The sequence below is a fragment of the Rhinatrema bivittatum genome, chromosome 5, assembly GCF_901001135.1.
Source record: "Rhinatrema bivittatum chromosome 5, aRhiBiv1.1, whole genome shotgun sequence".
Classification (NCBI taxonomy): Eukaryota; Metazoa; Chordata; class Amphibia; order Gymnophiona; family Rhinatrematidae; genus Rhinatrema; species Rhinatrema bivittatum.
This window is the reverse complement of record NC_042619.1, coordinates 38,454,291-38,478,824: the sequence shown is the minus strand read 5'-3', so window position 1 is coordinate 38,478,824 and position 24,534 is coordinate 38,454,291. Positions and strand designations below refer to the sequence as shown.

The following is a 24,534-nucleotide window of genomic DNA, read 5'->3' as shown; positions in this document are numbered from 1 at the left end:
GGTCCTTACTCACAGACAAAGGAGGCTGCTTCTTCAATTCCAAACTTTACTAACAGGCAAAACAAATAAAGTCTTACTGTTCATAAACTGGAGATAACAGTGACCAGCATAGTCTGAGTCACAGAAATAAAAAAATCAGAATCATTTTTGCTGTAATGAGTTCTGTCTGGAAGCTGAGTAGTCCAAAGGAGGAAACTGGAGCTGAGATGGAAGCTGTAGAATATGAATGGTGAAAAGCAATGCTTCTGCGTAGCTTGAAACAGGAGTCAAGAGGAGCTACTAGCCAGTAGAGATCCCATATCCAACTGAATGAAATCAAAGGAAGCAAATTGTCCTAGGCATTCCTAGTGTAAGGGACCAATGAAATAAGACAAGAGAAAACATAAAGCAAAACAGGTAAGATCCAGTAAGAAGCTTAGCAACATTTAAACAGTATTCAATCAGGACATGCAGAGAATCTAAACTGTGCAACTACTGTAAGGTAACACAAGGAGGCAGCATAATAAATCTATACATACATTTAAATATATGCGAAGGCAGAACACCGATTGTCATTAGCGAAGAGCTGGATGAGATCATCCAAACAGCACATACCCAGAGAAGATATATTTGACATTTGGTATAGTTTAAAAGAAAAAATTGAGATGAAAGAAAGAGAAACCAGTAAAGAAGAACATATGTTGCTAAAAAGGTAGGAAGAGAATTAGAAAGGGCAAAGTTGGAAATGTCAAGACAGTAGGACATGAGGAAAATGAGAAAGCGTAGTCTGCAATAATAAGGGCAGCAGAGACAGGTTAACGAGGATGTAGAGATATTAATGGAATTATTAATGGAGGAGCATACAGATTGACCACAGATCATAAATACTATTGGAGAGGGCTCCCAAGAGCCTCTTGTCAAATAATATTATGTCAACAAGGCATATTTCACTGAGCAGAGGAGAGGTGGTGCCCCTGTGTAAGAAATTGGCAATATATTAGTGCCAAAGACATGACCTGCCCACAGATTTGCCTGTTAGGTGGTTTGTGAAGTGACATTTTCCTACTACTGAGAGAACTCTTAGATTATTTTCTTCTCTAATTTAGGAAATGCAAGTTTGTTACTTTGACATACCAGGACTGCGTTTGCTTCAGTGAAGTCCGCTTCAAACAACAGAACTAAATTGCTTTTCCTTAAATTCTATAGATCTTGGTTTTGTACTCTTTACTGATTGGATGCTATCTTAAAGGCTGCTTATTTTTATTATTTTGTATTTTTCCCTTAAATCCGTATTTCTATCATGCTGCATTGAAACCTCACTAATGGAACGGACAAGACCATGTTTAAGCAGTGAAGCAAAAAAAACAAAAACCCAACCTTACAGAGCAAGCCTAAGAAATTGGAGATATGTATCATACTTTTCTTTCATGATAGAAAAGACAAAAATGCATTAAACCAGAGACTTTAGTGTGGCTTTAGTTTCCTTCTTTCTGTCTGTCTTATTTATTTACCATAAAAGGAAGAAAAAGCATATAATGGCTACAATCTATTGTACTTCACAATATTAGTATTCTACAATATCTCGGTGCGTTTAACATAGAAAAGCAGTCAAAAAAGCAAACAGAATGTTGGGAATTATTAGAAAAGGAATGATGAATAAAACGGAAAATGTCATAATGCCTCTGTATCGCTCCATGGTGAGACCGCACCTTGAATACTGTGTACAATTCTGGTCGCCGCATCTCAAAAAAGATATAATTGCGATGGAGAAGGTACAGAGAAGGGCGACCAAAATGATAAGGGGAATGGAACAACTCCCCTATGAGGAAAGACTAAAGAGGTTAGGACTTTTCAGCTTGGAGAAAGACGACTGAGGGGGGATATGATAGAGGTGTTTAAAATCATGAGCGGTCTAGAACGGGTAGATGTGAATCAGTTATTTACTCTTTCGGATAGTAGAAGGACTAGGGGACACTCCATGAAGTTAGCATGGGGCACATTTAAAACTAATCGGAGAAAGTTCTTTTTTACTCAACGCACAATTAAACTCTGGAATTTGTTGCCAGAGAATGTGGTTCGTGCAGTTAGTATAGCTGTGTTTAAAAAAGGATTGGATAAGTTCTTGGAGGAGAAGTCCATTACCTGCTATTAAGTTCACTTTGGGGCAGATTTTAAAAGGAGCGCGAATAGCCTACTTTTGTTTGCGCTCCAGGCGCAAACAAAAGTACGCTGGATTTTAGTAGATACGCGCGGAGCCGCGCGTATCTGCTAAAAACCTGGATCGGCGCTCGCAAGGCTATGGATTTTGTATAGCCGGCGCGCGCCGAGCCGCGCAGCCTACCCCCGTTCCCTCCAAGGCCGCTCCGAAATCGGAGCGGCCTCGGAGGGAACTTTCCTTTGCCCTCCCCTCACCTTCCCCTCCCTTCCCCTACCTAACCCTCCCACCCGGCCCTGTCTAAACCCCCCCCTTACCTTTGTTGGGGGATTTACGCCTCCCAGAGGGAGGCGTAAATCCCCGCGCGTCAGCGGGCCTCCTGCGCGCCGGGACGCGACCTGGGGGCGGGTCCGGAGGGCGCAGCCACACCCCCGGGCCGCCCCGGGCCGTAGCCACGCCCCCAGGCCCGCCCCCGGAACGCTCCCGACACGCCCCAAAAACGCCGCGCGGTTCGGGCCCGCCCCCTACACGCCCCCTGACACGCCCCCTCCGAAAACCCCGGGACTTACGCGAGTCCCGGGGCTCTGCGCGCGCCGGTAGGCCTATGTAAAATAGGCTTACCGGCGCGCAGGGCCCTGCTCGCGTAAATCCGCCCGGTTTTGGGCGGATTTACGCGAGCAGGGCTCTGAAAATCCGCCCCTTAGAGAATAGCCACTGCCATTAGCAATGGTTACATGGAATAGACTTAGTTTTTGGGTACTTGCCAGGTTCTTATGGCCTGGATTGGCCACTGTTGGAAACAGGATGCTGGGCTTGATGGACCCTTGGTCTGACCCAGTATGGCATTTTCTTATGTTCTTATGTTCTTAAGCACTATCAGCAATAATCTAAGACATTACGGGAAAGAAGTTGATGTATTGAAGCACTAGCCTATTGAAAGGGTTTGCAAATTTTATAATGACTGGTTACATTTCCTTTAAGTAGTGCAGAGTTCTAGTTGCCATGTTGGTTCTGAAGAAATTTGGATTCTTTGCAGATTGTGACAGCTCATGAATATACATGAGATGCATTTGCATGCAGTGGAGGCAGTGCATGCAAATACATTTCATGACTAGTCAGCGTGGATATCTTTAAAACCCAACCAGCATGCAACCCTCAAGGACAGAGAGTTTCCCACACCTCAAAAGCTTTTATTGGACGTACACTAGCAGAATCCAAGGAGATCCGTGTACACGACCTGGAGAGCAGGGGTTGCCAGCTCCAATCTTCAAGAGCTAGAAACAAGTCGGGTTTAAGGATATCCAGAATGAATATGTATGAGATAGATCTGCGTGCATTGCTTCTGTTGTATGCAGATCTATCTTATGCATATTCATTGAGGATATCCTGAAACCCAGATCTGTTTGTGGCTCTTGTGGACTAGAGTAGGCCACCCCTCTGATAGAGCATACATATTGTGCCTCTCTCGTAGATTTTTTCACAAGATTTAGAGACCTCATAGGGCCTTTATTTAGATGTCTTCTATTTTGTGTTTATGGCACAACTCTTTTGCTAATGCTATATATTAATGGCACTTTATTAAAAAATTGTTTCAGACTGTTTTGATTTCATTTGAACTTTTGTATTTTCATCAACTACTGTGGAAAAAGTGATTCTAAAACAAAGGGATCATAGTAAGAGACAGACAGACTCAGGAGTACCATAGGGAAATCTCCTGGGACAAAGAGAATGGTGGATGTTTGATGCAGCCTCCTGGCTAGATTATTGCATGTGATAGGAAGAGAGGTGTGTTTTATGATAATAGCCTATTTATCACAATGTGTGCTATGTATAGTGCAATAACTTTTTTGCACTTTGTGGTAATACCACACAAGAGAGAGAGAGAGAGACTAGCTATAAGGCCCTTCTAGTAGTTAGCTATTTATATATCTATAGGAGGCCCACCTAGTAACTCAAGGTGAGGTTTAGGTAGTAGTGTAGGGGTTAGGGGCCACTTTGACATGCAGAATGAGACCTATGAACAGAACAGTACACTCTTGTGAAGATTTGATGTCCTTCAGAGTGAGAAAACTCATACAATGATGAGATTTGTACAATGTCAGACAGACAGACAGACAATAAGGCCCTTCTAGTAGTTAGCTATTTATATATCTATAGGAGGCCCACCTAGTAACTCAAGGTGAGGTTTAGGTAGTAGTGTAGGGGGTTATGGGCCACTTTGACATGCAGAGTGAGACGTACGAACAGAACAGTACACTCCTGTGAAGATTTGATGTCCTTCGGAGTGAGGAAACTCACACAGTGATGAGATTTGTACAATGTTCTCTCAACCTATCTTGATGTTACCCAGAGAACATTGTACAAATCTCATCATTGTATGAGTTTTCTCACTCTGAAGGACATCAAATCTTCACAAGAGTGTACTGTTCTGTTCATAGGTCTCATTCTGCATGTCAAAGTGGCCCCTAACCCCTACACTACTACCTAAACCTCACCTTGAGTTACTAGGTGGGCCTCCTATAGATATATAAATAGCTAACTACTAGAAGGGCCTTATTGTCTGTCTGTGTCTGTGTCTGTGTGTGTCTGTGTCTGTGTGTGTCTCTCTCTCTCTCTCTCTCTCTCTCTCGTGTGGTATTACCACAAAGTGCAAAAACGTTATAGCTAGGTTCTCTCTCTCTCTCTCCCTCTCTCTTTCTCTTTCTCTCTCACCTAAAAATCCCACCCCCTTTTAAAAATTAGCATCACACCATGCGTTATAGTGCTTTTTAGATGCATTAAGGCATTTTTCACATGCAAAAATGCCTTAACGCACATTGGAAAATAACCCCCTTAGGTATGTAGGACCTAAATTATGAATCATCTGAAAGACCAGTGTCAGTATTTTAAACTGTACAGGCCAAGAGGTAGGAAGCCAATAGAATTTTGTACAGCACATGGATGCACATGATAGGGAACTCGAGAAATCAACCTAGTGGCCAAATTCTAGATAATTTGTTACACATGGAAAAGTTTGCCACAGGTAACATTAGCAGAATTACAATAGTCCAAACCAGATAGGACTAAAGCTTGTACAACAGTACAGAAATCCTGGGGGGCAACAACGGTCTTAATCTTGCAACTGTTTTTAATTTATAAAAGGCAGCATGAGCAATTGCATGGATTTGCATCTATCATCACGCCAAGGTTTCGTACACAGTAAAGAAGGATGTCAAACTATTCTACTTTTCATATGATCATCTAAGAAAATGGTTGGGAATGACGAAAAACCACTGTCTCAATCTTGGCGAGGTTTAGTTTCAAGGTATTATGAGAAACGAAGGTATCAAAATATTGGCATCCGCAATATAGACAAAGCTCACACAAAAAGTGCCAAAAGTGAATATATTCACATATAAAATAGATATTTATTTATTACAACAAAATTCTTAAATACAGTGATTAATCATAAACAACTACCTATGTTAAAACTACCCTACATCTAACCAATCCCTATGTCCAATCCTAACTAGGAACCTAGTTTCAGTGGCTGTATACCGTCTTCTTCAGGGGATACCCCACCCTTAAAACCCTATAGCCTAAAATAACATCAAATAGTCTCTAAATAGCTGAGCTCATTAAATCTTCATATCTTAATGCTTTGAAAAAACGGTTTTGTATGTTTGAATCCGAGTGTTCCTTTAGTTGTCAATTTTCTCACATATAATTGCTTACTATATCAACTGTAAAGCAAAACAATACATAAAAATATTAAATAATGAAATATAACAATGTCACAAGCATATTGAAAAATATGCAACTCCATTAATTACCAGTTGCAACATCATTGATACATTTAAATGCTTACCGCCAATGCAGCATTTATTACAAAACAATATGTTCATTTTTCGTGAAAGAGACTGTTGCTTCATAGAATTCTGACAAAACAAAAAACTCATTAGGAGTTTTCTCACATAGAAATCTAGATCTGTTATAACACAAATTGCAATATTAACACATACAACCAAGATATACCTTACTGTAGCAGGCTCTCTAATCAAATGTAGTTTGTCACGATCACTGCAGCAACAATTATTTTGTTAACTTGCCAGATGTATTCTATAAGAAATTTTTGATCTTTATAAGAACAAATAGGAATTCAAATGATAGTTTCTTTTCTTATAGAATACATCTGGCAGGTTAATTAAAGCAGAGCTTTGAAATAAGTCTTCAAGAAAGGGGTAGATGTGTAGCGAAGTAGATCAAATACAAATTCAAAATTTACTTTAATATTCTGAAGGTAGGTTAGCTTTTATATATATATATATATATATATATTCTTTGAATGTTCATTTTTTGAAGATTTTTTCAATATGCTTGTGACATTGTTAGCATATATTTCATTATTTAATATTTTTATATATTGTTTTGCTTTACAGTTGAAGCAAGGATGTATATGTGAGAAAATTGACAATTAAACGAACACTTGGATTCAAACATACAACTGTACTTTCAAAGCACTGAGATATGAAGATGTAATGAGCTCAGCTATTTAGATACTACTTGATGTTATTTTAGGATATAGGGTTTTAAGGGTAGAGTATCCCCTGAAGAAGACGGCACACAGCCATTGAAACTAGGTTCCTAGTTTGGATTGGACGTAGGAATTGGTTAGATGTAGGGTAGTTTGAACAGTTGTTTATGATTAATCACTGTATTTAAGAATTTTGTTGGAACAAAAACATATCTATTTGTATATGTGAATATATTCACTTTTGGCACTTTTTGTGTAAGGTTTAGTTTCAAACGGTTACTTTTAAAGCATTCTTATATAAATTTTAAACAAACTGCCACCTTTGGAGAATCAGTGGCATCAGGAGCAATGGTTCTCAACCAAGTCCTTGGAGAAACACTCAACCAGTCAGGTTTTCAGGATATCCACAGTGAATATGTACGAGCTAGAGCTGCATGCAATGAAGATAGACCTGTGTGGACTATCTCATACATATTTATTAGGGATATCCTGAAAACCCAGCCAGCTGAGTGTGTCCCAAAAACTGGGTTGAGAACCTATAGAGTATACAAAATATTAGAAATGCATGCAATATTCTTTTTAAGTCTATTCCTTCATTTCTCAGGGAGAGTATTTAAAAAAGAAAATTGGTTCTGTCCATTGCAGTGCTGCTTTCGCTGATCAAAGAATGAAATATGGCTGATCCTTAAAGTGGATAATCACTAGCAGGTCAATACAGTAAAGTGCGGCCACAGTTTCCCTGCTCCTAACCCACTTTCTACTCACTTTTCGGCCGCATTAGTCCAACCCGCGATACACTAGCCCCATTAACCCATTCTTACCACCTCTTTAAATCACCGGGTAACCCCTTCCGCCCGCGGCATGTATATTACATGTAAACGATCGAATTAGCTATTCCCTCCCATACAGTAACGCGCGCCTCGACTATCGCTTATTTAACCTGCCGTTTTGCCGTGCGTTTAACCTGCTAACTTACCGCCTACCCTTACCCCTGCGTTAGAGGCAGGGGTAAGGGTAGGTGGCAAACTTTCCCCCAGCCCCCGCTCACCTGCCCTGGCCGCGTCCATGGGTGCTGGTCTCCGGGGCAGCCCCAGTCCTCTCCCCTCCTCCCGAAGCAACGAAAGTGGAAAAAAGCGAAAAAGCGAAAAAAAAAAGTAGCAATGAAGTGGCCGGTCTCCTACGCTCGGGATTGCCAGTCCTCTCTCCCCTCCTCCCGAAGCAAGGCGCGTAAAGCAGCCTTGCTTCGGGAGAAGGGGAGAGAGGACTGGCAGTGTAAATCAATGAAGCGACTTACTCTTCTTGCAGCCCCCCTCCGGAGATGGACATCGGCGGAGACGGACCGCGGCTCCCCTGCCTCCCGGAGCTGCTGGCGAAGATGGATGCCTGCACGGGTGAAAGCGGCCCCTGTGCGTGCAATTGGGCTGCTCAAGGCGGAGGGGGGCTGCAAGAAGAATAAGTCGCTTCGTTGCTTTACACTGCCAGTCCTCTCTCCCCTCCTCCCGAAGCAAGGCTGCTTTACATGCCTTGCTTCGGGAGGAGGGGAGAGAGGACTGGCAATTCCAAGCGTAGGAGAACTGTCCACTTCCTGGTACCTGTCATTTCAAATGTCATTTGAAATGACATTTGAAATGACAGATACCTGCGTGTCTGTGAAGCGTTAGGCCAGCGCACCCAGGATACTGTATAGCGCTCTATACAGTAAAATGGGTTGCGCGGGCCTAACGCTTCACGGACGCTTCTTGGACGCAGCTTGCATTTGCAAGCTATTTACATACAGTATCGAGTGGTAGGTGAGCCGGACTGTGCGTGCGGCAACCGCGGGTGCGCCCGGCACTAACGCAGCTCTTCCTACCGCTCCTTACTGTATCGGCCTGTAGGTATGATATTATGAACAGGGATGACCCAAATAATTAATATTTTAAGCCAAATATCAAAAAAGTTTGGAAAATCTGTGTTTGTCATTAGTTTGTTGCTATGGATTTAATTTGAATGGAAATATTTTATGCTAGAAAGTCTGTGGCATCTGAGAATTTTTGGAGATTTCCATTTCTATTCAAATTCTGAATTTTTCGTAGCAACCAGTAATGAAGCTGATGCTCCGCTGAGGCAGAAACATACGGCAGGTTTCAGGAGCTTATGGCAGTGAAAGGCTGATTGGCATTTCTCTGGATGCATTTCCAGAAAACAAACACGAGCTTGTGAAAAGCTCATCTTCACATAAAAGTAACTGTTTGTGTTTAGTAATTGTCTAAGAACAACTTTCAAAGTTTTGTGTGGATAAAACCGGTCTTTACCTCTGAGAAAATGTATATTTTTGTTTTTTTTTTAATTTGCACCCCCCCGTCCCCACTTGGAGCGGGGAAAAGAGTCTGCGCCATTTCACTGGCAGGGAAAGGGGGCGGGGCTGGATCGGGGAAGGAAAAAGCACACCTGCTGATCTCATTGTCCGTGCATAGTTTTTTGGCGTGTGTTTTACCCCAGCTGCAACGTAGGCGCAAAGTCAGCAGGTTCTTTAGGGCGCACGGTGTGCATACTGTAGTATTTTAGACCTGGCCAGATAGAACAACAGACCCCGCCCCCCCAAATGTCTCCTACGTGAAACATACTTTGTTTATACTAACACAGTGCCACGCTAGAAAGAAACAATCAAATAACTGGACTTCGCTGTCTAATAAAGCTGAACTAATGGGCGCAATATACAGTTATGGTGTCTGATTTTGAATTTTCTTTTCTTCAGATCAATGGAACAGAAATTGAATATGAATTTGAAGAAATCACACTGGAAAGGGTAAGTCTCAGCTGTATGTTCTCTTGCAATAAAGCTAAATATCTAAATGAATTTTTTTTTTTTTTTTGCACTATAAATGTTCTCATATTCAGTTGTTCCTCGGGGAGCTATTAATTCTGTAAGGTTTCACAGGTCCCATCCTGTCCTCAGTTTCTCGAAATTACCTCATTCTTTCCCGCAGGTTCACTTGCCAAACAGTTCATCAAATGCAGTCTCTATATCCAGCCTGGCTTTTGGGACAAAGCTTGACAACTCTCTTGTCGAATCCTCAAAATGATCTCCTTCCTTTCTTCCTTCCAGCAGGCATCACTGAATTGTAAACAATTCAGCAGGCATCTCTGTAGCCTGCCGGGCTTCCAGAATGTGGGGCAGATTTTCTAACCTGCGCGCACGGGGTATATTTGTGTGTGCTATCCGGCTGCCGCGCGCAGGTTAGAAAATCCAGGGTCGGCGCGTGCAAGGGGGTGCACACTTGTGCACCTTGCGCGTGCCGAGCCCTAGGGGAGGCCCGATGGCTTTCCCCGTTCCCTCCAAGGCCTTTCCCTATCTAACTCACCCCCCAGCCCTATCTAAATCTCCCCCTACCTTGTTTTCAATAGTTATGCCTGCCTCTGGCCACTGTGCCGGAGACCTCGGTCCCGCCCCCAGACCGCCCCTGGGCCGGTGCCCCGCCCATGACCCCACCTCCTTCCCATTCCTTTTTCAAAGCCCTGGGACATACGCGCATGCGGGGCTTGTGAGCGCCGCCGAGCCTATCCAAAATAGGGGCGCGCACAGGGGCAGGTTTTCGGGGTTACGCGCGTAACCCTTTGAAAATCTACCCCATGGCTCAGCAATGTTTCTCTGTACACTCTCTGTATTGTGAGCTTGGTTCCTGGTAAGGGAATCATGCCCTATTGCCACCTCATTCTCTAGCCTATAGTGGGAATTTAATACATTTACGCCCCCCCCCCCCCCCCACCGGAAGTACATACTGATATATCAGTTCACAGGGATCCCAGCTTTCAAACCTATCCCCAGTACAGTATTTGCACAAATAAGTGGACACGCAGACATCAATGCTAGTATTTTATAAACTGCATGGTGGGAGCAGGGCCGGTGCAAGGGTATTAGGCACCCTAGGCAAACCTTACAGTCTGGCGCCCCCTCTCCATACACAATTTTTGAATTATGCATTTATAACATATTTTACATGAAAAGTGACATTCTGAGGTAAAATTAATATACAAGTTATTGTGATAATTTCATGCACTGTTGTGATGCCAACAAGAAAACTTTGCATCTTGGAATTCATATGGCATCATACCTATTGTGATATATTTCGGCATGGTCCTCCCGTATCAACACAGTACTATCTGATAACACTCAAAGAATAACAACCCCACCTATGAAAAAGAATACCACAAATATTACACCAGAATGTAAAATATCAATACACCTCCTATCAGGAAAACAGAACAGGCCAAGCTACTACAGATCCCTACAGAGAAACCACATGCTAAAAGAATGCTTCATCTCAGTTTTTGCATGCAGAACACAAACTTCCACCAAATACAGGATAAAGCCACATAAAGTATAAATAGAAATGTGCAGACAAAAACTAAACTGTAAAACGTATCATGCCAGACTCTATACAGTGCAACAATGGAAAAAACAAAAATGTCACCATTCCTCATGAAACAATCAATAAAATCAAGATATATAAATCATGAATCATAATTATAAAATCATACTAATAAAATAATTTCAAAACAGCTGATGAATAGAATATCCAATAATTAAAGACTCAAGCAAATTTTGAAACCTTTACCAAACACCAATAAAATATTTCAAGCAGCAGACACATCACATACTACCCAATAATTAAAATGGTAGTCAATCAAGAAAAATGAACTTAAAAAGCCACCTTTACTTACCCTCTCCAGCAGTTCTCCTACTCCTTTCCCTTGCAGGCCACACCAGAAGCAGCATTAGCTGCTGAAGCTGTCCTCACAGTCCTCTTCCTTAGGGACCACAACCAGTCTCTTCTCTCTCTCACACACACACACACATCAGTCACACCCTCAGGACCAGTTTCTGTCTCTCACACACCAATCATCTCCCCAACCAGTCTTTCTCTCGCTCTCTCTCTCTCTCTCTCACACACACACATACCAGTCATCTCCCAGATCAGTCTTTCTCACATATACACACGTCACCTCTCTGGCCAGTCTCTCTCAATCACACAATGCTCTCGCTCTCTCTTACTTACACACAGGCTTTCAAATACACACATGCTCTCTCTATTTCACTTACACACAAGCTCTCAATCAAACACATGTTCTATCTCACTTACAAACAGGCTCAATCACACACATGCCCTCTCTCACAGCCACAAGCCAGCCAAAAACATGCTCCATCTCTCTTGCACACACACATTGACATACACAAGCACCCTCCCTGACTCACATATACACCACATACATACAGAAGCACCCTCCCTGTCTCATATACTTGAAGCACCCTCCCTGTCTCACATACACATTACACTCTCACAGAAGCACCTTGCTTTCAGACTTGTGAAAAATCATGCAAGTCTGAAAGCAAGGTGCTCCCAACCCTTAAATAAGAAAATAAGAAAACCACATTCCTATCAGAAGGCAAAATGATACCCTTCTTTCAAGTTCTGTCCTCCCAAGGGAAAGCCACCCACACCGTACAGCTTCTCTTGTTTTACACTTTCAGGCAATAAAGCAAGTGTCTTACTTCAATCTATCAATCGTATGATTATTCATGTGGGAGATATGGAACAGAAAAACATCCTTAGTCAGCTTTCCTTTGAAATTAGAAGATTCTAGCCTTAGTCATTTAAAAATATACATTTTCTAAAGACTTTACAAAAAAAAAGCAAAAGTTTCAGATTGGAACTATTCTAGTTTTCATGCTTAAATTATGCTTAAAAAAACAAACAAACCCCAAACCCCACCTGGCATCAGTATCTTAAATTTGTAATTTTGCTGAGATGAACATTTTAAATACTTTAATTTTTTTTGCTTTAGTATTTGTCTCTACCCACTTTAAGTTAAATTTTATTTTCCAGAAGAGGGATGCTTAAAATTCACTAATTTCATCTTTCATCCAACTTTTCAAAAGTTGCGCTACCAGCAGAAAAGTTGAGGTATATGTATTATCACATTTCATTTTTTTTAAACTGGCAGATTCCTTTCTGACATATACACCACCTACACCCACATAGAAGCTCCATTTCTTTCTCACAGACACACCACACTCACACACACACACAGAAGCTCCATTCCTTTCTCACATACACAACACATACACACACACACACAGAAGCACCATTCTTTTCTCTCATACACATCACATACACCCACACAGAAGCTCCATTCCTTTCTCACAGACACACCACACTCACACACACACACAGAAGCTCCATTCCTTTCTCACATACACAACACATACACACACACACACACACACAGAAGCACCATTCTTTTCTCTCATACACATCACATACACCCACACAGAAGCTCCATTCCTTTCTCACATCACATACACACCACATACACCCACACAGAAACACACACACACACACAGAAAGAAGATCGGTGCAGCCACAGACTTCAGCCACGCGATCAACTAGACTGGCCCACCGGGGAAAGCCCGATCCCCCGATAGGCCAATCTGCCCCTGGCGCCAGTGGCCTTCAGCCCCTACCATGTGACAGGGGCTACCGGTGCCATTGGTTGGCCCCTGTCACATGGTAGGGGCTAAAGGTCATGGTGCCATTTTGATTAGTGGCAGCCAAGGCCCCGGGAGTGGCAGATCGCTCCTGGGCCCTCCGCTGGACCACCAGGGGGGTGTCGGGAGGATGGCACTGGGGGGAGGTAGGGCGAGTCGGTGGCTGGCAGAATTTTGAAAGGGCACTTTTTGCCCTTTCAAAATTCTGCCGCCTGCCACGGTGCCCCTAAGTCTCGGCACCCTAGGCACAGGCCTAGCTCGCCTAGTGGTTCCTCTGGCCCTGGGTGGGAGCCGCACAGTTTATAAAACACCACGTATTTTGGCTCTGACAGTACACCCGTATGTTTCCAATGCAAGAGAATGCATACTTTTCTCTATCTATTTTCTAAATATGTGTGCGTATATTTTGCACATGAAATTATCATGATACTGCATGAATAAACATCCATAATTAAACGTTGAGGCAGATATTTTATAAAGCAGGTAACGGTACTTGGAATCAGCAGCTCACTGAAACCTCCACCAGTTCACCCAGTCCTTCTGCAGGTGAACTCCAGCTTCTAGCACTTCATCAAGTGTCCTCACCTGTCCTGCCAGATCTCCCACCTAGAACTGCACACAGGGAAAAGACCAATTTCACTTGCATGAGTCAGTTAGCCCTTAATAAGTTCTTCAAGTCAACCGTCCCCTAGGACTCCCTCCTGACATAATCTCCCTCCTAAGAGGGTCCCCCCCCCCCCCCCCAGCCTCTCCCACCACTCCTTCCGCCAATGCCTTCTGCTTCTTGTGCAGTTCGGATGTAGATTGCAGAAGGAGGGCATGCCTCTCCCTCCTGCCTCACTGGTTCCAAATTCAAAATGGTGCTGGCTGACCTATTATTACCGCTATTAGTCATGGGGCAATTTTCAAAAGCGCCTGCATCGATGCAAAGTTTACATACGTTTCCCTTTTTTAAATCTCCCAGAGAGAAATTCCCCGCAGACATTTCCACCTGCTTTATCCATGGCAAATAGTGTATGTGTAGATTTGCAAATGCTAATCTGAATGCGTTATTTCCCTCTCCTGACCTAAATATGTCTCCGGGAGCACCTACTCCTACTGCAGCTAAAAGTCCACGTGGCATTGATCATTCCGGTGGGCAGTTTTCCAGCAGACACTTATCCAGCTAAATCAGCCTTCATGTGGGCAAATGACCTTTGAAAATTGTCCTCAAGATGTACGCAGGGCTGTACAGGACACCATAAAAAGATTGTATTCTCCTGTGAGCCAGCGCCCCTAGTGTCCCCTTGTGAGCATGTGCAGGATCTGGCTAGAAGCTTGGTCCACTTTAATTCCATAGACAGAGAAGGTTCTACGTGCGGGATCCTGCGGGGGCAGGGAAGAGTGCAGAGGGCGGGACTCAGCTGGGACTGGGTTAAGAGTGCAAGCTCAGGTCTGCTCAGTAGGCCCCATTGCCTCCAGGAGGAAGGCAGCTCTTATAAAGCAGTCTGTCCAAACCAGAAGGGAGTGAAGGTACACAGATCTCAAGCAAGGCAGTCTACAACTTTGTGCATGTGAGTGGTTACTATGGAGGATAGGAAGAATTTTGAAGTATTGTGTTGCTCAATAAAGTTTTATCTGCACCAGAAAGGTTAGAGACAGTGTGGATTCTGTGTTCAGTCAGGGAAACTCCATTTGATCACCCACAGGCACAAAGAGAAGACAAATAAGAGGTGGAGAATATGGAACAGTGGACTTAATGCTTAGAATAGATTTCTGTGGAGAAAATGGATAGGGGAGAGTAAGCACTGGCGAAAGGAAGGGTAGTGGAATGATTTAGGAAGCAAAGATAAGAAGAAATGTGTTGACCTGTGGTGATCTCATCTTCCTAGTAATATTCCAGAATTCTGATGGGACTCACTCTATCTAATCTTTCACTCTCCAAAAGTTTGCAGAAGTGTAATCCCAGGCTCTTCCTATTTCTGTATCCAAGTCCTTGTGTGGACATTGAATAGAAATGGAAAATTAGGTGTGATTTTGAAAAGGCACATGGACAGAAATCTGCAAGGACATAAACACATGCACACACACACACACACACACACACATACACCTACATCCTTAATTCAGAAACTCACCACAGGCGTGCAGGATAAGGTCACTGCATTTGAATCTAAATCTTGCTTGTCAGTCCAATGTATTTTTCTTTTCTTTCCTTTGTGTCTTTTAAATTTTAAATATGTGATATTTAGCTAATTTCAATAATTATACTTTGTAACTAGTGAAAAGCAAGTAAATGCAGGCTAATTACTGTTGTTAAGCCCCAATAATATGTCAGTGATTAGACTTTTTTTCTCCAAGCTTTTTTTTTTTTTTAGTATTGACTGGTCATACTGGGGAAAAAAAACAATTTTACAGAATGGAACATTTTAAGAGATTAGAATTAAAGATGCTATTTTTGTATAGAATAACGTTATCCCCAACTACCTGATCACAAAGTACAAATCAAAAACCAGCATGCAATCAGCTATATTGTTAGGTCTGCGGTAGAGTTATCGGGGAAAATGTTGTGAGAGAGAGAAAAAACCTCTGTGTAGAGTGAATGTGACATGCTATGTATGTAAGAGGGGACGCTTTTAACTCAGGGCAGGGTTTGAGGGGTGCTTTTGCATACACAGTCAGAGGAATTAACTGCAAATTTGATATAACTGATGAATTTCTATCATTTGAATCAATGAAAGGCACCAACAAGAGGAGCTGATTTGTACAATGTAGTACAGACTGCTTTCATTGATTCAAATGATAGAAATTCCTCAGTCATATCAAATTTGCAGTTAATTCCTCTAACTATATATGTAAAACCACCACCCCAAACCCACCCCGAGTTGAGTGTCCCCCCCTTATAGTGGTATATATATATATAACATGTCAGATAGGTTCTCTTGTTCTGTGCATTGTGATATTTATCTATGCAATATGGTAATTCTACAATTTGCCTAACCATGCCTACTTTTTTTATCGCGCGCGCTATTTCTGCTATATTTATAGCATTTGGATGAATCTAGAGTTATGAGTCATAAGTCTTTAGTCTTCGGTCTTTCTTCACTTTTAAGATTTAATAATATTCCTAATCTCTCATCTTCTGATGTCGTCTGGGGCCACCGTCACAATGCCAGGGACTCCCCAAATTCTTACAAATCAGTAGATGTCCAATCTGACGCTGGCGTCTACACAGGACACACACACCACCCTCTAACTATCACAAAGTCACACGTACCTCAGAAACAAAGAAACACAGGTTGACAATTCAAGGAAAATGCTTTTCATAGGACTAAGTTAAGTGGCAGGACAAAATGCAACAGCAGAAGCCTTAATTGCTAGCTAGTCATTGGATTCAGTAGGCTTATCCAACAGAGCATTCACCCAACTCTCTGGGGCTTGGTCGTGTGCTTACATGACTTCTCTCATTTCAGACTTTGTCAATGGCAAGTCCCAGACTTGCCGCTGTCTTCTCCCCACTTCAGTCTGTCTCCTCTATAGGGCTTATTGTACTCTTCCTCTTATCTAAGTTTTTTTTCTTTTATGTAAGCTCTGAGCTTGCTGCCATCTTCATTCCCAATTCAGTGTCTCTCCTCTGCCTTAAGTCACACTGAATGCTCCTTCAGCCTATTCAGCGAAGGGAATTGAATCACCCACCACTGATATCACCAAGAATTCACTGGAAAACTACTACTATTTGGGGGTGGAGCCAAGATGGCGACAGGCTAGCAGCGGCAGAGTCGCTCTGGTATTCCCTGTTGAATTGAATTTTCTTTGAGAACTAATGCCTCCTAAGAGAAAAGGACAAGTGAGGGTGTTTCCCCTCCATACCCCCGACCCTACCAGGGCAACGAACGATCCCCCGAACTTGTCACACTTTAATCCGACTGGGGTTGTTAAAGTCCCCGCTGATGAAACACCATTGGGAGCATCGTTGGCATCAGGGGAAACATCCCTTAGTCCCCCTGACTTACGGAATCCGGTTGGCGCCAGGACTGCAATCTCCTTTGACAACCACAGTGTTGGAAACAGAACCGAAGAGCCCTGTGAACAAGTCAGAGGGAAGTGGAAGCCAGAAGGTGTGGTCCAGAGACAGCGGAGGAGCCGGGAAGCCCGGAAACCCTAGGCCAGGCCCTCGGTGGAGGTGTTGAGTTACCTCGCTTAGAGGAAGTCGGGGGACTCATGGCAGAGGAAGAGCTGCAAGGACTGCAGGGGGGTCTAGTGAGTAAGGGGCTTCCCTAAGCTGGACTCTGTTACTCTTGACTCTCTTTGGGAGTTGGTGGCCTCTTGTGGCCCCTAAATTCCAAGGGCTTACGAGGCAGTTAAATTCTTTATCTGGAAAGTTGGATAAAGTATCCTAGGAACATGATATCAGGATACAGGAAACACAAACAAGATTTCTGTTTTGCAAGAGGAAGTAAAGTCGACGCAGAATATTTGTCAAGCATTAATCCAAGACCAGCTTGTGGTAAACAGAAAAGTGGAATCTATTGAAAATAGATTGAGGAGACTAAATTTAAGAATCTTGAACTTCCCTAAGATAATAGGGGAGCAACCTCGAGTGACATTGAGGAAATACATGCTAGAAGTATTGAGACTACCAAATGAGCACATACCTCCCATATAATAGATCTAGAGAGGGGAATCAACCACAGTTTGATTTAAACAACTTAACTGATATCTTGGAATCCTCTATAGAAATATATGAGAGAGCGACCTTACTTATTTCCTTGGTAGTTGAAACTGATGTGAGTTTGTTAATGAAATATTATTTTCAGCACGTGGGTAAAAGTTTCATGGGACAACGAGTCCAAATGTTTTCAGATTTATCGAAGATAATGCAGGAAAGGAGGAAAGCTAATTTTCTTCTGAGATACCCCTGTAAAGGAGTTGTTACTTATAATAGAGAAGTATACATATTCTATGCTCTGGAACAACTAAGAGTATTCCTAGATTCTAGAAAAAGGATGTTTTTAACCGGGGTAAAAAGTAAGTTACATATTAGAGGGATAAAATTGTAAAAAACTGTACTACCTTGTTAGGCTGATTTCAGCAGTGTTTGTTTCAATTTTGTGACTCCCTAAATCTATCCACTCCCCTTTCTGATAAGATTGTGGTCTAAATATTTGAATATTTAATTTCTTTATGGAATAAGTATGGAAAGATGAGAGAATTATGTTTCTGTTTTCTGTGCAAAGGTTATCTTTGCAATTATGTAAATGCAATAAATAAAATTTTAAAAAACCCTACTTCTATTTATCTATAGCACTACTTGACATACACAACACTGTCTAAAAACATCTAGGAGATCGTCCCTACTCTGTAGAACTTATAATTTATATAGGGAAAAAGAGACTTTGGGAATTTCATTTATAAAGAAAATGGTTAAAATTAATGAGGCTATAAGCTGGATAACCAAGGGTTAAGAATTAAAAGAAGGCTGCAAAAGGTGGGTTTTTAGACTGGATTTGAATAATGCAAGAGAGGGAGCATGGCGCACCAACTCCGAATGTCCCTTCCAAGGATTCAGGGTAGTTAGGTGGAAAGCACAGTTGGTGGTAGAGGTGAAGTGCATAGATAGAAATGACTTGCCTGATGAACAGAGTTCACGAAGAGGAGTATAGGGAGAGAGAAGAGGTAGTGAGGAGCTGCAGAGTGAAGGCTCTTGTAGCTGAGTAAAAGGAGCTTGTATTATATGCAAAAATGGATAGGGAGCCAATGTATTGACTTGAGAAGAGGGGTTGGGTGATAGCTGAATTTTAGATAGATTGTACAGCAGAGAAATGCTTCACTGGAAGACATATGAGGAGCAGGTCACAGTAGTCTAAGCAGAAAGTGATAAGAAACTGGATAAGGGTTACAATAGTGTGTTTAGAAAGAAACAGATTTAGTGATGTTACAGAGAAATAATGGCACATTTTACCAGAGTTTTGATATGTGTAGAGAAGGAGAGGAGTCGAAGATGACCTCAAGATTATGGGCTGAGGAGACTGAGAGGATGACAGTGTTGTCAACAGAAATAGAAAAAGGGGAAAGAGGGAACGTGGGTTTGGCCATGCTGAGTTAAAGGTGGCAGTGGGACATCCAGGAGCAATGTCAAATGAGCAGGCCGAGATCTGGGACTGATTTCTTGATGACAATTCTGATGTAGAGAGGTAAATCTGAGAATCATCAGCATAAAGATGGTATTGAAAGCCATAAGAGGTGATCAGAGGATCAAGGGAATTACTATAAAGACTGCAGAGACAGGACAGAGCCCTCATGCACACCAGTTGGTAGTGGGAAGTGGTAGAAATGTGGTGGAAGAGGTAAGAAGAGAACCAAGACAGGACAGAGTTCAGAAATCCAAGTGAGGACAAGGAGTAAGCAGTGATCAACAGTATCGAAAGCAGCAGATAGCTCAAGAAGAATAAGGACTGAATAAAGGTTTTCGGTTTTAGCCATAAAGAGGTCATTGGAGACTTTGGTAAGGGCTGTTTCAGTGAAAGGCAAAAGGTGAAAACCAAACTGGAGTGAATCAAGAATGGCCTGAGATGAAAGAAAGTCAAGACAGCGGATGTGAACAGCATATTCAAGTAATTTGGAAGCAAAAGGGAGATGGGATGATAGTTGGCAGGATAGGTAGGGTCCAGTGAAGGTTTTTGAGAAGTGGTACGATCTCAGCATGTTTGAAGGCAGCAGGAACAGTTGCAGTGGAAAGTGATAGACTGAGGATGAAAGGGATGGCTGCAGGGAAAATAGAGCTGAGGAACTGTAGAAAGGCAGTATATCGAGAACTAAATAAACTATAGATGTATGTTGAACAGCTTAGTTCAAACATCTCTGGTTTGGAACCACATAGGAGAGAGAGGTGCTGGCAGCATAAGGAGCAGGTTAGAGAAACAGGGAGCTGTGGGTTCCAGCGTCCCGCCAGCCAAGCCTAATTGGGCAGGTTGGTCTAGGCCATGAAAAGGGGAGGGGTGAGCAGGGAAGTTAGAGAAACCTCAGATTACCAGCAGGGGGAGCTAAGTGACAGGTGCTAAGCTAGCGAGGTGTGGGGGGGAGGGGAAGCACAGACTCAGGGATTGAGGTGGGTGGAAGGAGAGTGCAGGGGCTGAGGACTCAGTGACTGGGTGGCGGGCTGAGCAGGGAAGGGAAAAGAGGTGACTGGGTGGATGGAAGAGGGGCGTGGGTTCTCGGTGATTGAGTCAGCAGGAGAGAAGACTGCTATTGGACACACCAAGGTCTTTCTACCATACTGGCTGATTCGATTAGAAGGTGGTCATCTTATATTTAAGGCCATCTTATATTTGGGTCACTATGGTATTCAAATATTGATTTACAGAAATTATAGAAAAAAGAGTTAGCATCCAGTGATCTATTAGATAATTTCTGGAATAACGTGTATTTTAAGGGTTGCTAGAAGTCTCCAGGGCATCAAGACCAAATATAGTCACTCCTGCTTTTGACCTAATATCATGTAAGGGCTTGTAACATTGATATCCCCAAGTTAAGCAGCACTAACTTGTGGGAAAAGTTAGAACCATGGGTCAGCCGGCTCCATTTTTCAAGATGGCACTGTCAGGGCAGGAGCAAGTGGGGATCACTCCTGCACCCACAAGAAACTCGCAACTTTGGGGTAAGTTGGGGGGACCAGAGGGGTGGTGGTGGGACCCACTCAGGGGCTTTGGAGTAATTTTGAATGGGGCAAGGCTTATAAACGGGAGGGGCCTTGCCAACAGGCTAATTTTTTAGGCATTTAGGGGCCACACATGGGTAGGGGAAAGAAGTCAGCATTTGCACCACAAGCCACCACGGATTTGATAGACAGAGACAGAGGGGAAAAGCTGTTATGGGGCCACCATTGCATGCTGCCTATCCAGGAACTTGCAAAGTTTGCAGCCTTGGAGACGTATGTAAACCTTCTCATGAAAGTTTGCCATAGATGCAAATAAGCATGAGCACATTTGCATCCATGGCAAACGTTTGCACATAGGAGCTGCTTACCTGCAGAATACGCCGTATGTCAGTATATTGACCTTCGTATGTGGAAGGTGTGAGGCCCAGGGGAAAAAAAAAGCTGATTTGTCCCATTATAATTCTGCGCTCAGTTGATAGTTACCTCTATATAATCCAGTTCTGGCATAGCTATAGAATCTCTTTAGTGGTGATCGTTCCCCTTCTGTTTCTTTGTAAATACTGAATGAGAAATCTAAACATGTATAACTATAGAACAGAGGGGCAATCAGTTGGTGCACTATTCTAATCATTTGTACCTTGGGCAATATTCACTATTTATCTAGATGTTAATGGCTCAGTGAGTCTGTTGCTGCACCACTAAGCAGCTATTAAACCAAGTGTCCGCCCTTGTCAGTTCCTGCACTGGTTCTATCAAGAGCTGGAACATTTTAATATGTCTAACTAACTCAACAAAAAGTCAGCCTTTTTCAGAGTTTGGAAGTATACACAGCTCTCGACTTGGCTTAATAGTGTATACCCACGGAGCGAGCTCCAGCGCTATCAGTTGTCTCTTTAAACCTGCCAACTTCTCAGTCACACAGGTCTAAAGATTAAATCTGACCTTCAGCCCCAACAGATGCTAACTGATGAAAAGGTTAATGATGTATGGGGGCTGAAATTGCAATATTAGAACCAAGGCTTAACTGTGAAAATTGCTTGGCACTTAGAGGACCTTTCACTATACTCGTTTATATAGAGATGCCCTCATACTGAAACAGCAAAACAATGCTGGTATTTATTCTAATGATTTGGTAAAGTAACCCATGCATCATATTATAAAGCAGACAGTGCTAAAATAATTTCTGCTTGGAAAAAACTATTATATAAATATATTCACTTTGCTTGCATATATTTAGAAATTAAAACACGTGCATTCCTGGAGATCCTAACAAAGCAGTACTGTGGTCATTCTGTTTCACATGACCTTTGCTCTGTCAAGGGGTTTGTTGTCATTTTTTCAAGTTAGACACAATGTTGAGTGTAGTGTGCGTGTGAACCCATAAAAACTGGTGTCAGGCTCCAAAACTGGCATCAGAACCACCATAACTTATGCTTTGTTCTTCAGTTGGCTTTTTTAAATACCTTTTCTAGCTTTCATGTCATTTCTTGCTACAGAGAAGATATGATAGAGGTCTATAAAATCATGAGTTGGGTAGAACGGGTTAAAACAGGGAACAGTTATTTATGCTTTCCCGATAGTGCTAGGACCAGGGGACCACTCCATGAAGCTAATTGATAGCAGCTTTAAAACAAATCAAAGAATTTATTTTTTCACTCATCGCAGAATTAAACTGGAATTTGTTACCAGCGGATGTGGTGAAAGCAGTTTGTATAGCTGGGTTTAAAATGGGTTTGGACAAGAGGGATTCAGTTTTGTAAGGAACTGGATAGCCTTTTGGGGAAGGGGGAAACTTTTCCAAAAAGATGGGCTCAATCTTAACCAGAGTGGAACAAGGCTGTTGGCGCTAACTTTTAAAAAGGAGATAGAGCAGCTTTTAAACTAGAACAAGGGAGAAATCCAACAGTTACTCAGCAGTGCATGGTTTAGAGCAGTGGTCCCCAACCCTGTCCTGGGAGCCCACCAGCCAGTCAGGTTTTCAAGATATCCACAATGAATATGCATGAGAGAAAATTTGCATGCCCTGCCTCCAAAACATGCAAATTTTCTCTCATGCATATTCATTGTGGATATCCTGAAAACCCGACTGGCTGGTGGGCCCCCAAGACAGGGTTGGGGACCACTGGTTTAGAGTAATTTATCCTTGAAGCATATTAATGAAAACAGGGGAGTTAGGGCACCCCAACAGAGAGGTTCCAATAAAAGCAAAAGTAGTCCATGTACCTCTAAGTAAAGAATCACCTGAGCTAAAGAATTCCAAATTATCCCTATCAACTGAAATGCAGGTTGTTAATACAAACAAAAAACACACTTTGAAATGTCTGTATGCCAGAAGTCTAAGAAGTAAAATGCAAGAGTTAGAGTGTACATCAGTAAATGATGAGGCAGACATAATTGGCATCTCAGAGACCTGGTGGAAGGAGGATAACTAATGGGACAGTGCAATGGAGGGAGGATCAACTTGTTGGGGGTGTAGCACTTTATGGCTGGGAGGGTATAGAGTCCACCAGGATAAAGATCATACAAGAGACTAAATGCTCAGTAGAATGTATATGAGTAGAAATCCCATGTGTGTTGGGTAAGAGTATGGTGATAGGAGTATACTACCATCCACCTGGCCAAAATGATCAGACAGATGATGAAATGCTAAGAGAAATCAGGGAAGCTAACCAGTTTGGTAGTGCTGTAATAATGGGACATTTCAGTTACCCCAATATTGACTTAGTAACATCAGGACATGCTAGAGACATAAAATTCCTGGATGGAATAAATTACTGCTTCATGGAGCAATTGGTTCAGGAACCAACGAGAGAGGGAGATATTATAGATTTAATTCTTAGTGGAACACAGGATTTGGTGCGAGAGGTAATGGTGGTGGGACCTCTTGGCAATAGATTTATTTATTTATTTATTTAATATATATTTCTATACCGGACTTCACGAATAGAATTCACATCAGGCCGGTTTACATGGAACTTAGGGGATGAACAAGTGTAACCAAAAACGAGAAGGCTGAATCAAGCAAAGTTACATAATACAAGGGCATTGAACTTGGGGGCTAGAGTAGCCAGGAAGAAAGATAGAGCGGAAAAGCAACAAATAAATAATATATAACTGGTTATGAGATTGGTAATTATCTCATTCCTTAGGCTGAGTTCGAAGTGACATTTTGACTAGGGGAAGGCTTGGAGGAAAAGCCACGTCTTCAGTTGTCTTCGAAAGGTATGAAGGCAAGGTTCCAGTCTTAGGTCAGTCGGAAGTCTGTTCCATAACATGATCAGATTTGATCTAGTGACTGGAAGGGAGACAATATATAAATCTACAGCTCTAACACTAAATTTTCAAGGAAAACTTTGATAAAATTGGTGCTATGGGCCCAGAGTCCACGAAACCCACCTGGGTAGCGGCACAAGACTACAGGGCAGGACTCAGGACAACACAAGGGCCAGTCTTCCACCTAGCCAGCCCCCTCCCCCGCAAATTGAGCCCTTGGTTTCTTGGGGCCAGTAGGTCTCTGCGGTGACAGTACAACATAGTGGTGATTCCACACAGGCAGGAACACAAGTAGGCATGGCAAGGCTGAACAGGCAAAGATTGGAAAAGGCAGGTTGAAGACAAGGCTTGGACAAAGCAGGCTGGACAAGGCAAGGTTGGTTACTAAGCAGGATCTGGAACTAGACAAGACAAGGGTGAGACAAGCAAGGACAGGACTCTGGAACAGG

At 42.6% G+C, this 24,534-nt stretch overlaps 1 protein-coding gene across 1 annotated transcript in view; it reads left to right on the top strand.

The window, feature by feature from the left end:
• DLG2 (discs large MAGUK scaffold protein 2) overlaps window positions 1-24,534 on the top strand; it is a 2,548,136-nt gene that overhangs the window by 1,513,059 nt on the left and 1,010,543 nt on the right. The window contains exon 7 of the mRNA XM_029602231.1: window positions 9,385-9,435. Coding sequence (XP_029458091.1) covers window positions 9,385-9,435 — 51 coding nt within the window. The remainder of the gene's footprint in view (window positions 1-9,384; window positions 9,436-24,534) is intronic.